The sequence below is a fragment of the Syngnathus leptorhynchus genome, chromosome 16 (genome assembly GCF_054491065.1).
Source record: "Syngnathus leptorhynchus isolate UIUO chromosome 16, UIUO_Slep, whole genome shotgun sequence".
Classification (NCBI taxonomy): domain Eukaryota; kingdom Metazoa; phylum Chordata; class Actinopteri; order Syngnathiformes; family Syngnathidae; genus Syngnathus; species Syngnathus leptorhynchus.
In genome coordinates this window covers 957,192-972,920 of record NC_141210.1, presented here as the reverse complement: position 1 = coordinate 972,920, position 15,729 = coordinate 957,192, and the positions used below count along the sequence as shown (strand labels likewise).

The 15,729-nt window shown below is 48.0% G+C and overlaps 3 protein-coding genes across 4 annotated transcripts; 2 read left to right on the top strand and 1 right to left on the bottom strand.

Moving 5' to 3' along the window:
* The first annotated feature begins 324 nt into the window (after positions 1-324).
* On the top strand, positions 325-2,797 carry asphd1 (aspartate beta-hydroxylase domain containing 1). Its single transcript, XM_085934218.1, has 6 exons — positions 325-439; positions 1,000-1,469; positions 1,535-1,738; positions 1,812-2,019; positions 2,369-2,482; positions 2,558-2,797. Exons 2-6 carry the CDS (start codon positions 1,014-1,016, stop codon positions 2,665-2,667), a joined length of 1,092 nt encoding a protein of 363 aa, XP_085790344.1. The 5' UTR covers positions 325-439; positions 1,000-1,013; the 3' UTR covers positions 2,668-2,797.
* A 311-nt stretch (positions 2,798-3,108) lies between these two features.
* Positions 3,109-10,045, bottom strand: cabp5b (calcium binding protein 5b). The gene is made up of 9 exons (XM_085934929.1): positions 9,718-10,045; positions 9,386-9,592; positions 6,212-6,308; positions 4,601-4,823; positions 4,363-4,390; positions 4,116-4,259; positions 3,937-4,046; positions 3,714-3,861; positions 3,109-3,626 (listed from the first exon to the last, which is right to left on the bottom strand). Exons 4-9 carry the CDS (start codon positions 4,649-4,651, stop codon positions 3,598-3,600), a joined length of 510 nt encoding a protein of 169 aa, XP_085791055.1. The 5' UTR covers positions 4,652-4,823; positions 6,212-6,308; positions 9,386-9,592; positions 9,718-10,045; the 3' UTR covers positions 3,109-3,597.
* On the top strand, positions 7,248-14,639 carry nacc1a (nucleus accumbens associated 1, BEN and BTB (POZ) domain containing a). Of its 2 annotated transcripts, none has more exons than XM_085934928.1 (8): positions 7,248-7,431; positions 9,099-9,252; positions 9,380-9,640; positions 9,730-10,297; positions 10,373-10,543; positions 10,616-10,721; positions 10,818-10,915; positions 10,997-14,639. In XM_085934928.1, exons 2-8 carry the CDS (start codon positions 9,127-9,129, stop codon positions 11,299-11,301), a joined length of 1,635 nt encoding a protein of 544 aa, XP_085791054.1. In that variant the 5' UTR covers positions 7,248-7,431; positions 9,099-9,126; the 3' UTR covers positions 11,302-14,639. The 2 variants fall into 2 exon arrangements, with proteins under 2 accessions (XP_085791054.1, XP_085791053.1); XM_085934927.1 differs by having other exon boundaries at positions 9,730-10,303.
* Positions 14,640-15,729: the final 1,090 nt, after the last annotated feature.

The following is a 15,729-nucleotide window of genomic DNA, read 5'->3' as shown; positions in this document are numbered from 1 at the left end:
GTGTATGTCACAAAATGATGGGAGCTCTGCAAAGGCAGCAGCATCCATCCTTCGCACCTCCTCGGCCCCTCTTTTTTTTGCCATTTTGGGACATGAGTCGTCCTGACGGTGAAAAAAAACATGCACCGTTCCATACCTTAACCTCAGCTTCGACGATGGCTTTCAAATGTGCTATCCTGTTGCTTAGGCCCCCGTCAACAAGGTTCCGAGGTGCCCCCTACGGATGCACACTAAAGGCTTGACGCATTCGACTCGGCTTGTGAGGCATCTGTGGAGAGGCGCCAGGCGCACTCTAGCGGCCGTGTACTGGAACTGCAGGGAGCCGAACGCGCATAAAAAAAGAAGAAAAAAAAAACAGCTCGAGAGGAACCATCTAGCTTGCACGGTGCAGAGGCGTGTGCGTACGTGCTTGTGACACATCTCGCCACGGTCTATCAAGGTAATCAGATGTGAATTTTGTGTGATTTGTCAAATGCGCACCTTGTCATGTGGGTGGGTGGACGTTAAACATTGCGGACGTTAAGTATGAACGGTTGGGTGATGGAGAGATGGACTTGAGACAATCGCCACCATTTTTACATGTGTGCATGCTCCAAGTTAGCCTTCAGAGCCCCCCAAATGCCCCCATAAATTGGTTAGGGCTTGCCAATTGACTCCAACAAATTCAAGACCTCGCCACTTGAGTAAGATCAGAAATTTGCACAAGCAACAAGAACAAGAGGTCAGGGTTGGCCATCAAAGAGTGACCCAACTTGGATGAAGTCATGCCAGTCAAGAGCCAGAAGGGGATTAAATCAAGAAAAGAAGTGAATAAGGCTGTCTGAAAGTAGGCCAGGCCAATGGTGCCTTCAAGCTATGCTTGTTGGTAAACAGCAGATTATCCTTTTCCACTGATCCAACATTTAGACCTCCATTCTGTCAATACATCATTTTTCTTTGAAATAAACGTGGTCGGTTCGGTCCGTCTTTCCTCATATCAATAATCTGTTTCTATTTCAGTATTTTGCCGCCCAATGGTAAAGATGCACTGGTCCTTGGACATGCTGCCTTTGCCTCCTTACGCCGAGCTGGGCGTCCACTCACTATGCGGCCTTTTCTGGACGCTGGCGTTCTTGTTCCTGTGGCACTGTTATCGGATGGGCTCGGACCTCCCGATGGCGCGTCACGCGCACGGGGGAAAGATCAGCTCCAGAAGATCCGCCGTGTCTCTCGGGGGGAGCTGTGCAGGGACAAAGTATAAATCGCAGTCCAAGTTGTACAGGGGCGATCAAAAGAACCGCTTTATAAGCATGGACACAGAAGAGGACGAGGAGCTGGGGCGAGGCTACCTGGCACCAGTCCTGAGCCACTCCTTGTTCCCGGCGCAGGCTTCTGCACAGGCCAAGAAACTTTACTCAGCCCTGCAGGAATATGCCAAACGCTACAGCTGGGTGGGAATGGGCCGCATTCACAAAGGCCTTCGGAAACAGGTTGGGGCTGGAGCCATGTCGTTTCTTTTTCTCTGATATATTTGAACCTCCAATCCTCTCTTTAGATCAAATCCAAGGAGCACTCGTCTATCCAGAAGCCGCACCTCTTCTTCCTGCCCGACGTCCCAAGCGTTCCCTTTTTTCCACGGGATGCTCATCGGCACGATATTGAAGTCTTGGAGGCCAACTACGCCGTCATCCTGGCTGAGTTCCAGACGGTTTACCAGAGAGGCGTTGACTCCAAATTGGGCTGGACCATAGGAGCAAAGGTACAAAAGTAGAGGCGAGCGTCAGGAGAAGAGCAATAAAGGCACGTGTCCCCCCCCCCCCCCCCCTTTTCAGGGCCAGGCCGTGTTTCCGCTGTACAGCGCAGGCGTGTACGTGACGGGCAATTGTCGCGCCTGTCCTTGCACCTACCGGACACTTCTGTCCCTGCGCACGTTCATAAGCAGCAACTCCTTGGGATCGGCCGGCTTTTGGTTGCTGGGGCCCGGTGGCGCTCTGGGGAGCTCGTATGGACCCACTAATACGCGGCTGCGCTGTCATCTAGGTCGGTAAATCAATGAGGCCCAAGGGAAGGGAAAGTTCACTTCATAGTGACTTTTTAGGAACTTACATAACAATGTTTTGGCTCAGGTTTTGTTATGATTTGTATTCTTTTATTCTTTTGAAATAAAAGACGTTATTCTTTTTTTTAAATATGATTTCATGATTACATTGATTTGATGACATGCTCCAGGAATACTAAAAAAAACAAAAGCTAATGGAATAGCCCGAGCACTGCTAAACGATTTCTACTTGGCCCGTTTTGTGCTGCTACCCATCTGTTTTCTAATCCCCTTGCCTTCAAAAGAGACACGGTGGCTTTGGAATCATTTTGGAGCTGATAACTCTTGCAGGTCTGCAAACGCCCCCTCTGTGTGAGCTAGTGGTGGGAGGGGAGCCTCAATGCTGGTCTGAGGGACACTGCCTACTGATTGATGACTCCTTCCTCCACACAGCGGCACACAAAGGTTGCTGATGCTAACAAATTGTCAACCTGAGAAGAAGAGAGCAACGCAGTAAGATTCTCTCATCTTCTTTTCAAGGGCCCCCAGACGCCGGACCCCGAGTCATTTTCAGCGTGGACGTGTGGCATCCCAATGTGGCGGCGGCCGAGAGACAAGCGTTGGACTTCATGTTCAGTCCGGACGTCTGAGCGGTGCCTTTTGTTTTCGCCTCGAAAAATCACGCTGCATGGAAATATGCATCCAAGAAAAGGAGGAGTTGTTCTTTCACTCATATTATGTAATATTGTCTGAAAGTTGACTGCATGCATCAAGGCAACATATTGTGGAAAATAAAAGAGAAATGTCACTTTTTGGTTTGTTTACAATTGACTACTCTAGAGGAACTTCTAATAGCACTGGATGAACTCATTTGCATGGCGCTTCCAGTTGCAGGAAATTGAAAATATATTTCAATTGCTTTGTGGAAGGCTGCCATTTTTCTTACGCCAGCAAATTTTGCTTGCACAAATCCATTTGAATCATAATCAAAACGTAATGTATGCATTTTGGATTTTGCTTTTATTTACATGGCTGACAAACATAATCAGAACATCAAAGAGATGACTACATATTTTGAAATGATCCTTCTTTTTGGTTACATTTGACAGGCAGTGGTTGAGAATTAGCGAGGTTATTTTGTCTTATCTGCCATCTGTTCATGTCGGGGGTCCCAGTCTGAGGATTACGCACGCAGCCAGATCTAATCTGGGTTTGAGTGACAGATTACTCCTCACATACTTTATATGCTGTGAGACATGATCACAATGCTTCATTTTCACCTTTGAATGGAAAAATATTCATTCAATTCCTTCTACAGGATCAAAAAGAAACTTTTTTTTTTGCATCATGCATTAATTTGACTTTTTACCTTTTTTTTTTCAGTGTGAGACCCTTCAGAAGATTGATCCAATATTTGATGACTTTTTCTCATTAGAAACTTGATGTTGTCCTCCCTTAAAAGTCTGTCTACAAATATATTTGGACAATTTTTGGTAAATTGATGTATAAAAATGATTGAGCAGCACATGAGGAAGCAGGCTAAAGAGGGGAAAAAAGGAATCCGCAGTTGTTGGTTGTCTTCACTTCTGTGACATCATTTGCACAAATTCTAGAATGACAGAATTTGGATTATTTATTTTTTTCTTTCTTTTGAACTCATGCTCTGTATGTGTTTTTGCAGAATGCTATTTCTCACCCTCAAAGTCAACCGTCCCATCCCCATTGTTGTCCACTTCGTTCACCACGGCGTCAATTTCTTTTTTGCTGGCATGCTCACCCAGCAACTTGAGCATGGCGTGTTTCAGCTCTTCGGACGTGATGGAACCATCGCCGTCGATATCAAACTGGAAGCGGTGCGGAGGGGAAAAGCTCTTTTTTTCGACATCCAAACGAAGCGACAACAGAAAATGTGAGCTCACCTCTCTGAAAGCGTCTTTAAGTTCTTTTAGGCCAATCATGCCTGCCGTTTCAGCCAGGAGCTTGGGGGTCATTATTTCCACAAAGTCCTCAAAGTCCACACGCCCCCCCACTGCCATGAAAGCGGGATAAACATCTTTTTGATTATCATGGCAAAGTGATTTCCAAAGTCTTCACTTACAATTCATGTTGATGTTTTGGCTCAATTCTATCAGCTCCATTTCCGTTGGCATGTAACCCATTGTCCTCATCAGGTTGCCCAAATCTTTGCAGTTGATGAAGCCATCTTTATCTTTGTCAAACTCCACAAAAGCCACACGTAACTCTAGAGAGCATGAGAGAAAGGTCAAAAGTTGACGACTCATCTAAAATGTGCAGGGGAGGGGAGGGAAGGGGGAGGAGGGGGCCGGGGGTCAGCGTCAAATTACCTTCGACCTCATCAGGAGTCAGAGATCTCTGTGAAAAAGTAAGGATGGACACCAAGAGCAACAGTTTTATATCTTGGATTTATAATGCATAATGATTACTTGCAAAATAATATCAGCCCAAACTATTACACTGAGCTCAAAAGGTGATACAATGTTTTTTTTTTTTTCAGCTTCTGAATTTGCATGAAAAAAATCATTTGGTGGTAAAGTCAGAATAAATCCGATCCACGTGACTTACTTGTCTCTGTTTGCCGCCTCTGAGGAAGATGCAGGCTTGTTTCAGACTCATGCCGGCCGGCCGCTTGCTTTTTGTTGAGAAAACTCAAGGAACTGATGAAGAAAGCGCTATGGCACCTATGATCTATGGCAACACCAGTGTGAAATGTCATCACTGGTGATGTGTGGATGGATGTCAAAGAGGAGGGATGAAGGCTCCCATGGATTAAGTCGGCAGATTTAGTCTGCAATATAAACACGAGCTTAATGATGTGCAATATTATATACAGTGTACATTCACATGTGTTTTCTTTACATTTATTATAACAGAAAAAATATGTTCCAAAACAATTTTATTTATTCCGAAAATATGTTCCAACACATGGAATATTAAGATGGCAGAGAAGAAGACTCCAACCCAAGTCAGCAATTTAGATGAGGATTTACAGTCATACCATAAATCCTGAAATCACTTTTAGATCTTTTTACATAACGGCATTGATCCCGGTCACATATGTACAGTATGCGCATAATATAGGAAACCACTGTTACATAAAGAGCAGAACAATTGAGATGGTTGCTGATTGCTGACTAATTAAAGATCTGTCTTCTAGGACTGTATCATTACTTTTATTGTTAACAAGGTGTGGTGTATCGAATTTGGCTGTCCTATTTTTCAATGAGTAAACATCCGAAATTACAATTGAATCGAATTAAAGATCGAAAATAAGAAAATAAATTGCAGTTATTCCAAGTGACCGCCAGAGGGAGCCAAAACCGGCGCTGCGGCACTGGCGCTTGAATGCTTCATGAGAAAGGAATCACTTGAGACGCAATAGAGAAAACAATGCAAGGCCTCAACGGTTTCTGCTCTGGAGCAGAAAGAAAAGCATTCACTTCAAACTCCAGATTGTTGTTTTATCTTCTTCTTCCAACACTACGTGCACACTCCCACTATGTATACAAGGTCTGGGTTTTGTGTATACGGTGGGTTGAAGGAATTTCCATCAGGGAGGGATGACACACACGCTGCACATCCAGCTTCACTATTGGCTACCTCTGGAATGACTTGTCTCTGTCTGTGTATGATTGGCCGGGGACCTGAGGGAGCCAGCCCAAATGGCTGACGCTGTTGCTGGGATGTGGACACAGCACACGGATGCCAACCTAACTGCCAAGGGGCCTGCAATTGGGAAGCATGGCACGGGGCCCAGCAGGCTTCCCGGGACTGGAACTCGCCATCGGCCCTCTTTCGGGGTCAATGTAAAACAAGGAAACCCGTGCGTGGGTTTGTTGTGTGGAGAAAGCTTCTGCAAATGTCTGGTGACCAACATGAGTGGCTTTGGTTTCTCAAGTTAACCAGTTTGAAAACGGTTGGCGCCCTCTAGTGTACATACTGTGTCGGCACACGGAGGATTTTAGTGGGCTCATGCAAAAATGCATTGTTTTGATACATTCCAACACATTTTTCTTCGAAATAAATGCACAAAAGGGGCATGTTTACCACACCATTTTCAAAACAATTTGAAATGTGGACTCACGGGCTGCATCGTACATTGTCCAGGATTTGAATGGGTACTGCACTTCTACTTGACCAATCTCTATTTCCACATATATGGGTAACTTGGCTGACCTGTTTTCTGGCTTTGGTCTTGTGACATTTGCAGGCTGAGCCCTTTGGGACCGATGTGTCGATAGCCAGTGGCAGTGCAGGACAAAATGGCCGTCCCCTGAGATGGGAAAAAAACAATTTGTCATCTTAATTCATATTCTACAAATGTCGTGTTTACAAGAGTGGAGGCACATGGAACACATTTTTCTTAAGACATTTTTTGGACTCGATTTGCCCTTTAAGTAGTAGGAAACTGATTGATAACGGGAATAGATGGGCCTGTTTTGGTGGAGCTTCTGCTCATGTCAAGAGTTTGATCTTTAGTCTTTCATTACACAAACAGATGCTACAATTGTGATTATTGGCAGGCATGAAAATTGAGGGATCCCAAAATGGAATTTTGCTTGGGAAGGACCAGCATGCTCGCTTGCTCATGATTCTTCCGGCCTGGCAAGTCATGCGATGGAATGAGGGGCAAGTCTCCTCGAACTCTGCGCCATCGGTGTTCCGCAGTCACAGGGGATCCCGACAATCGCTTCACTTCCAATCGAAGGGGGGCGAGCGAGGGTCTCGCGTCGGAGGGGGTCGTCTCAGGATCCAGCAGCGGCGGCGACGGAAGAAGAGGATGGATGACGGGGAGGGAAAAGGGGGGCAAGTGTGGGAAGGGCCAGTCTGCGCTTCACGTCAAGGTTGCTGACGATGATGACGATGAAGAATCCGGAACATTTAAAGTTCGAGGGAAAAGTAGGGGACGAGTCCAGATTGTCTGGACTCCCTCCCAGCCGCGCAATCCCTGCGCCATGCAGCTCTTTGTCACAATCACGCCAAAAATGCGCCGGCGCTCAGGTGTGCGCCAAGACAGCCCTCGCTAGCGCCAGCCAGGCAGCCGGGCAGGCATTTGGGGAAGGAAGGAAGGAAGGAAGGAAGGAAGGAAGGAAGGAAGGAAGGAAGGAAGGAAGGAAGGAAGGAAGGAAAGAAGAATCGCTCGTTGTTGTGCGCCGTCCGTCCGTCCCTCCCCCCGCTTCCTCCCCCCTATCCATCCACCCTCCCACCCACCCACCCCCGCTCGCTGCCGCACTGGTTCCGTCTGGCTCGCACTCAGCTGCTGCGTGTCCCGGGATGACCTGTTGATGTCGGTAGAATGGAGACTGGCAGGGGGAGCGATTTCCCCCATCACCAAAATATTTAAATAAACTGAGAAGCGACGTCGCAGCCGAGCAACCTCGCCCGCCGCGTTGACAGTAAGTAGCCCGCCCGTCCGCATGTCTTTAGGACGGTGCACCGTCGTGGAAATGTTGGACATTTTCTTGGATTGACTGTGCACGCCGTGGATGGTCCGACCGACCGCCCGCCCAAAACATTTAACTGTTAGCTTTAGCCGTTAGCAAGCTCTGCAGGCAGGCCCGCTGCGGATCGGAGAGGACGATCAACGTCTCTTGCAGTCCCAACCACACTGTCGCGACGGACGAATGATTCATTTGAGGGCGAACGTCGGTCTTTTGCGCTCGCTCACTCGAGGCAAGCGTGCAATTGAACCGCACGTCCGGGACAACCTGGCACTCGCCGGGCTCTCGCTGCCAGCCCGTGCCGCCTCCCTCGCGTCGCCTCCGGTGCCAGCCGACAGTCGAGAGAACTCGGCCGGCCGGCTGCTAGACTGGCACCGTCCTCGCGTGCCCCTGTTTACCCAGCAGCCCTTTCGGGTAAAACACATCAGCGCGGATGCTTGTGCACAAGGTCTGAGTCGTTCTAATAATCCTAATCAGATGCGCTTTTGAATGCAGGGAGGGATTGAACGGCTGCAAGAACTTGATGGAGCAGGAAATGTCTGCAGAAAGTCAGCATCGTGTGCCAGCTGCAGCAATCCGCTTTAGAAGCGCTTACAAAAAAACAAAAGGCATGCAAGTCATTTAGCAGACGTGATGGAAAGGTTTCGAGCGTGCGTCGTCGTCGTCGTCCCACTTTTCCCAGTAAGGCGGCCCGCTATTGATTGGACTTGGGTTTTGCAAAAGGGCGACCTGGGATGATCTCTGTATTGGCTTCAAGACTCGTTTGCCCCTCCTTGCTGCATGAAGACGCATGCACACTCCGTCACATCTCTTTCACTGTCAGAGCAAACTGTGTGCGCACCCCCCACCGCACCCCCCCCCCCCCCTTCTCCTCCCCAAAGCCTGTGTTTGTGTGTCTTCATGTGCAAGCATGTGTGCTCGCTGCGGCTCGCCAATCCGTAAACAAGCTGTATTGTCTGTGTGCGAGTCAGTGTGTGCCTTTTGTGGGTTTGTTTGAGTTGGTGTGTGCGCATCTGTGTTTTAGTATGAGGGAGAGGGAGCTGGAGTGAGACAAAGAGAGCATTTCTCTTTACCCTGGAGCTTGGCTAAGTCCCAAATGAAAGGCTTTGGATATGATGGGGCTGCTCTCTCGGCTCACTCCTGCCTGCTGCCATCCGTGCATTTTGTTTGCTTTTGACATTCAAAGTCAAGGAATGCTTTGGACTTTTTGCTCCCACACTTAAATGTCTATCTGCTGAGTGGTCTGCAGTGGCTTTGAAAAGGTTGCAGTGCAAGATGTTTGCTTTTTGGGCGTACAGCGAATAGACTCATGCTATGTGCGCTTTGTCGCACGCATGCAGAGGAAAAACAGCACATGACCCAGTTATCTAAGGACACTGGATTTTATGGCTCATAGAAGACAGAACAGAAAAACAGGCTTTCATTGAGCTCCGGCTGGGACGGACGGGCTCCCGAGAAGCCGACGTGACGTATAGGATTAATGCAGATCCGCCAAATCTTCGACAAATTTCGTGAACTGCCAATGTTGATGAGAAATATGTTCCAGAATGACCTCAGGTGGTCCAAATATGCATTCCAGGTGGCATTGATGTCTATTTTGTTGTCTCTTCCCACCCAAACAGAGCCTTTGTTGGTGTGCATCGGCGCACCATGGCCCAGACCCTCCAGATGGCGATCCCAAACTTTGGCAACAACGTTTTAGAGTGTTTGAACGAGCAGCGTCTGCAGGGCCTCTACTGTGATGTCTCTGTGGTGGTGAAGGGGCACGCCTTCAAGGTACGGCTGGCTCTGCAGGTTCATCCAACCAGGGAACTACTGGATGAACCCATTCTGTATTACTGTGACTTGATACGTTCTGTCCAATCTAATCCGACTCCTTTTTTTTGTGTGTGTGTGTTAACAGGCTCACCGTGCCGTCTTGGCCGCGAGCAGTTCTTACTTCCGGGACCTTTTCAGCAACGGCGGCGGTAGCGGCAACGAGGCCAGCCCGACGGTGGTGGAGCTTCCGCCGGCCGTACAGCCCCAGAGCTTCCAGCAGATTTTGGCCTTCTGCTACACGGGCCGTCTGAGCATGACGGTGGGCGACCAGTTCCTCCTCATGTACACTGCTGGCTTCCTGCAGATCCAACAGATCATGGAAAAAGGCACCGAATTCTTCCTCAAGGTAAAAAAAAAAGAGAGAAAAAGAAAAGCTGCTGTGTGTTTTTATGCATCTGTACCCAACGTCCAGTTGATGCTTACGTTCATCTTCAGGTCTCCTCCCCCAGTTGCGACTCCCAGGGACTAAATGCCGAAGAGGCTCCGCCCTCTGAGCCTCAGAGCCCCGTCACGCAGACGGGTAGCGGCGCAGGCCGGCCCGCCGCCTGCTTGACGCCTCTCCCGTTAGTGTCGCGGGTGAAGACGGAGCAGGCTGCCGGCCAACCGGAAGCCGCCGCTCATTCCGTGCTCTGCACTCCCGTGGCCAAGCGCTTGTGGGAGGGTGGCAGCAGCCGTGACGGCGGCGGCTCCGGGGCAGGAGGGGGCGCCAGAAAGGCGGCGCGTTATTCCCAGGAGGCCGTGCGAGGCAGCGCCATCCAGAGCCCCGGAGCGCTCGGGCTGAGCATGGGGATGGGCGCCACGGCGACCGTGGCGGCCACCAACGGCACCTCCGCGTCCGAGGGTGCCAGCCCGGGCACCCTGAGCACCTACGCTAGCGACTCACCCATCAGCTACCACGACGATGAAGAGGAGGAAGAAGGCGCGGAGGACTGCGCCGAAGAGCAGTACAGGCAAATCTGCAACATGTACACCATGTACAGCATGCTCAACATGGGAGCTGCAGGTAAATGTGTGTAAACGCCGCGCCACGCCGTGCCGTGTGCTCGCCGCACCTCTCTAACCTTTCGGCTTTCCTCAGCCGCGGGCGAGCGGGTGGAGGCGCTTCCCGACCACACGGAGACGCGGGGGCGTATGCGCGGCCGAGACCTCACCTGTCTCCCGGCGGAGCTGATCGCCCAGATCGGCAACCGCTGTCATCCCAAACTCTACGAAGAGGGCGATCCCGCTGAGAAACTCGAGCTGGTCTCAGGTACTCTTCGCATCCGTCCGCACCTGCCACGGCACGGGATAGAGAGGATCATCCATTTTGCGTTGTCGCCAGGTACCTCTGTCTTTATTTCCCGGGCCCAGCTGATGAACTGTCATGTGAGCGCAGGGACCAGACACAAAGTGCTGCTGAGGAGGTTGCTGGCCGCCTTCTTTGACAGGTCGGTCGGTCGGTCGGTCGGCCGCCGCCGCCGCTTTCTTTTGATGCTTCAATCAATAGTGTGGATGGAAAACAATTTTTGGGGGTTTTCATTTAGGAATACGCTGGCCAACAGCTGCGGGACGGGCATTCGCTCTTCCACCAACGACCCCAGCCGCAAGCCCCTGGACAACCGAGTGCTGCACGCAGTTAAATGTGAGCCCATTTGAAATGCCACATACCCGCTGACGGCCACGCTAACCTCCCGTCCCGTTCCGTTCCTCTCCCTGGCCTCAGTTTATTGCCAGAACTTTGCCACCAGCTTCAAAGAGAGCGAGATGAACGCCATCGCCGCCGACATGTGCACCAACGCCCGGCGAGTGGTGCGCAAGAGCTGGATCCCCAAGCTCAAGCTGCTCATCGCCGAGAGCGACGCCTACTCCGCCTTCCTCTCGGACGGCGTCAAAGCCGAGGACGACACCCTGGGCGCCGAGCCGGCCTTCGACCCCGCCTCCCTGGAAGCCTCGGCCGGCGCCGAGTCGGGCGGCTCGTCAGGTGAATCGCTCCCGGGGGTGAGCGGGGATGTGGGCGCGTTATTTTGAGCGCGGCCAGCCACTTGGCGCTCAGCTCCTCACTCTCACACGTGACTGTCGATACGCCACCGCTACGGCTGTAACCGGGACATAGAAACAACTTTTGCTTGTCTTTTCTTTTCTTGACTTTTCTTTTGTGACTATAACGGCGCTTCTGGAGGGGAGGGAAAGCGTCCGAGGGTGCCTCGCCTTCTCCTTTTAAGGTGTGTAAGCACATAGGTAGAAAATACATTCCCAGTAGCGCCGATGGTACGAGTTGACGAGAGAACCCGAGGTTGCGCGGCGAGCTAGTCGCTTAGCTACGGAAAGGCCCTCGGAGCATTGATTCCACGCACTTCATATCCAGCTGGAAGTCCGTGCACTAGTTTTGGCCTATTGGTTTGCAATGAAACTTTCCGAGTAACTACTGTACTGCGCTAGTAACACGACTAGTATTAGATATTGAATAAATGCTCAAACAGCTTGATTTGCATCTTAACGTCCAGGTATCAAAGTTCGGGTCCTCGAGGGTCGCTCCCGTGCACGTTTGAGACGTTTCCTTCCTCGGACTCTCCTGAAACGGATTTTCTAATTCACATCACTTTTTGAGATGACTGATTTTGGCTTCCCGATAAAAGCTCAAGATGTAAATCGAGGATCTGAAATAACTTTGGAGCTTTAAAGCTGTATTGAATTTAACGTCTGTGCTACTACTAGTAGGGCTGTCTTACTAGTAACGCTTTATCAACTAGTACAAGGACCTTAAAGTGGATATCAAGGCTATCAAATGCTCAAAAGTCTTTCCATTGTTACTAGTGTGTATTGAATGTAAGCGTTGATGGCATTTTTTTTTTTTTTTTTTTTCCTTTCCCCGCCCCCATCCCAGTGCGAATGTCGACTTGTATTCCAAATTGCCAGTCAATGTTAGAGAACACTACTTTGTCCTCCTCCATGTCATCTTCCACTCCCCACAAATGATTTTGACCAAATCTATCTTTGTTGCACTATTACATCAATACAGCCCAGCGTTTGTTTTTCGATATTTTTAGCAGACTTGAACGGACGGCGATCAGAGAGCCCAGCCCGCGAGCAGACCATTCTAATGAAAATGTTACGCTCATATTTTTAGAAGACAAGTTATATTTGTACGCGTGCCAACGCCCGCCGTGACGCACACGCCAGCGAGGACGGGGATTGTTTTAAATTCCCGACGTTTGGCCAAGAAAGAGGCGGCGACTCATTTTTTACAGCGGAGAGTAGAATATGGCGCCCTTCGTGATTTGTGGTCATTCTTTTTTTTTTTTTGGGTGCAGAAGGATGGAATGGGCAGTGGAACTGCTACTTTTTGACGCATTTCATCTTCTGTTCACGAGCTAAAAAGCAGAAAGACGCCATTGGATGGCTTGACTGTTTTTCGACAATGATGTGCAGGGAAGTTAAGGCCCCCCAAAACGACTACTGTACGTTGTATTCTAATCATGTTACGGGTGAAGGGGGGGGGGGGGGAGTGATATTTATGGAATGTGCCTTTTCAACGGAGATCAATAAGCAGAATTTTGCTAGGTACGAAGAAGTCGGAAGCAATATTGCTCCAGTTGGGTTTTCTCGGCGTGTTTGGAGAAATGGGTGCCATTTGATTTGGTTCATACGAGGGAGGCAGGGTGGAGCTTTTTTTTCGCACCTTAAGGAGAAGAACCGGCAGTTTGTGCACCTTATTGACAAGTGGCGGAAGTTTGTCCTTTCCTCCCTACAAATCTGCACACGTTTCCGTCGAATTGAACGTTTGCGTCGCCCAGCCACTTTGTTACCGAGACCGCGTCTTTCAGGAAAGCCGTCGCTGACTTCTTTTTTCCATTCCTGGCCAGTTCAACCTCACTTGGATATGCATCACCCTGTTCATTCTTTCTGAAACCACAGGAATGTGTGTTGTGAGATTTACAAAAAAAACAAAACAACAGAGATGCAGTACTTGGTATTAAGCAGTAAATAACTACAAAACCTCACATGAGCACTCCACTTACCTCTGTAGTATCTTTTAAAGACTGTTGTGCTTCCAGGCTTGGACTCAACTTTCGATTGCTCGCTAGCTTGCTACATATTTGTCACTTGACATTATCTTTGTTGTCTGCTTTTGAAATGAGCTCAGAATTTGGCTTGTGCAGAAAACCAAGAATTGAGTTGACTGTATGGAATTGCTGGAGTCAAGACAAGTCCCCCAGTCAGCTTTGTTCAAATCTCCCATCTTACTATTATTAATGAATGTGAAGACTCCCTCCGAATCATTGGAAAATAATAAATATCAACATGGAAAATAACCAAAAGGCAATTATCTGGTATTTAGAGCGAGGGGAGGCAGTACCCCCACTGGCCCCCCCCCCACTAGCTCCGCCAAGGTGGTTCTGCAATTATTCAACAATCAATTCCTTACAATCAGCAGAATTCTTTCCAATGACTTGTTATTCTATTGATCCCCTTTTCAAAGTTGTCACGATACCTTCAGTGTCAATTGTAAATGTCTGTCAAAGGAATCACAAAATGCCCTTCAGTTTTGCACTGAATTTTTCTTCTTTTGAAATGGCTTGAACCAAGAATATTTCCTAATAACGAGGTCCCAAATCAGCATGGCACAGAGTGATCCAGAATCATTTGAAAGGGATGACTCATTGGCTGCAGTAGTAGCTGTGAATCAGCACTATTTTCCTTGGCTTGCTGTCTTTTACGTCAGCACAGTGCAAGATTCCACTGAGGCCTCGCCCACTCCAAACTTTTCTGTGACATCATCATTAGTGTGCATCCAGTAGAAGCTTTGAGAAGGTGTTTTTTTTTTTCTTTTTTGTGTCTTTTTCCTTTCTCAAACTGCGTTTACACTTCACACGCTTCGACCTACACACTTGAAGTGATATAAGGTGTGGCATGGCATGGACATCCTTGTGTCACGCAACGGTACATATATAAATATGATACATATATACATGTATAGAGGAATACTGTATATAATGCATAGACACACGTAGAGGTAAGATTGTTTGTCGTCCACTCAGAGCATGAGGTATATTCAGTATTTACCCACCCACCCCGAAACGGCGCTGCTCGTTGACAACCGACCCGCGCAGTACAGTACTGGCTTGGCCACCCCACCCCGACCCGACCTGACCCGACCCACCCAACCTGACCCGACCCAATCCCCGTGTGAAACCCCGCAGCGCCGGCCGATCCACCTCTTCTTTCTGTGTTCCAAGTGCCAATAACTTTGTGAAAGCCCCGTAACTGTGACCCAACATTATCAACGGTAATTGCACATTAACAAACTGTAAAATAAAGAGAACGTGTCCAAATGGAGTCAATGATGAATATCTTAATAAAAGATTTGTAACAAGTTCTTTCTTCAACTTTGTTTTTTCCTACACAGTGGCAAGTCATGAGGCCAACCCATCCATCTATTCATGATCCCGTATTTGGTAAATGTTTACGTGTGGGTGGATACCAGTGACGCCAAAAAAAAAGGGGTGCTCTACTTTATGATTTGACACTTACTCAGTTAGTGCCGCCATCTGTCGGCCGCTTTCGAGAATGCAGGCAATTTCAGCTGGCTGCTTTTCTCTATATCTTGGTGGCTAAAGAATAAAAGACAATAAATCAAATGAACTGAAATAAAGAGACAATTAATCAATCAATCAAAAAGAAACTATTCAGTCATTGTTTTCATATTTGTAAATATGAAAAGCATATTAAAGCCAAACTTTGGCTTGAACCCTCCCTCCCTCCTAATTGTAACGTTGTAGTTGTCAAATGTCAAAATAATGCGACTCAGAAATGACTCCCAGACAACCCAGTGTGCATTCTCTCAGGTTTTTTTTTTTGTTATTGTTTTTTATTATTCTTTAGGAAGAGTTCTGTTTGGAATTACAAAATGCACTGGTAGAAATCGTGGTGAGACAGGTTGAGAGTGACAAGAGAGAGGAGAGAAGAGCGTGAAAGAGAGAACAGGAGAGAAAAGGACAGAGTGGTTGAGAGATCAGCACTTCCATAGCTACTCGTCTCCCCACAAGAAAAAGATCAACAAAACACATTATCATTGTTGGATCTGCACTTTTCATTTTTTTTTTTTTCATATTCTGTGGTGTCTTCAACATTCAACATTGTGTTGTGCCTTGAGCCCATAACAAGGAAAAAAAAAAAAAAACTCTCACCAAAGTCTCTTTTGTGTTTTGATCCCCCTTTTTTTGGTCCTTTTTTTGTAATATTTTTTGTTTTCAAAAATAGAAGAAAAAAAAGGTTGCTTTTTTTGTTTTTTTTAAAAACATCTATTTATATATCTTTTTTTTTTTTCCAATATCTATGAATTCATTAGTCTGTTTTTCTTTTATGTCCTGAAGATGACTGTTAACCCACAGTGTGGCATGCACATAGCACATGCAGTTCTTGAACTAGGTATTTTTAAAACTTTTTTTTTTCTTG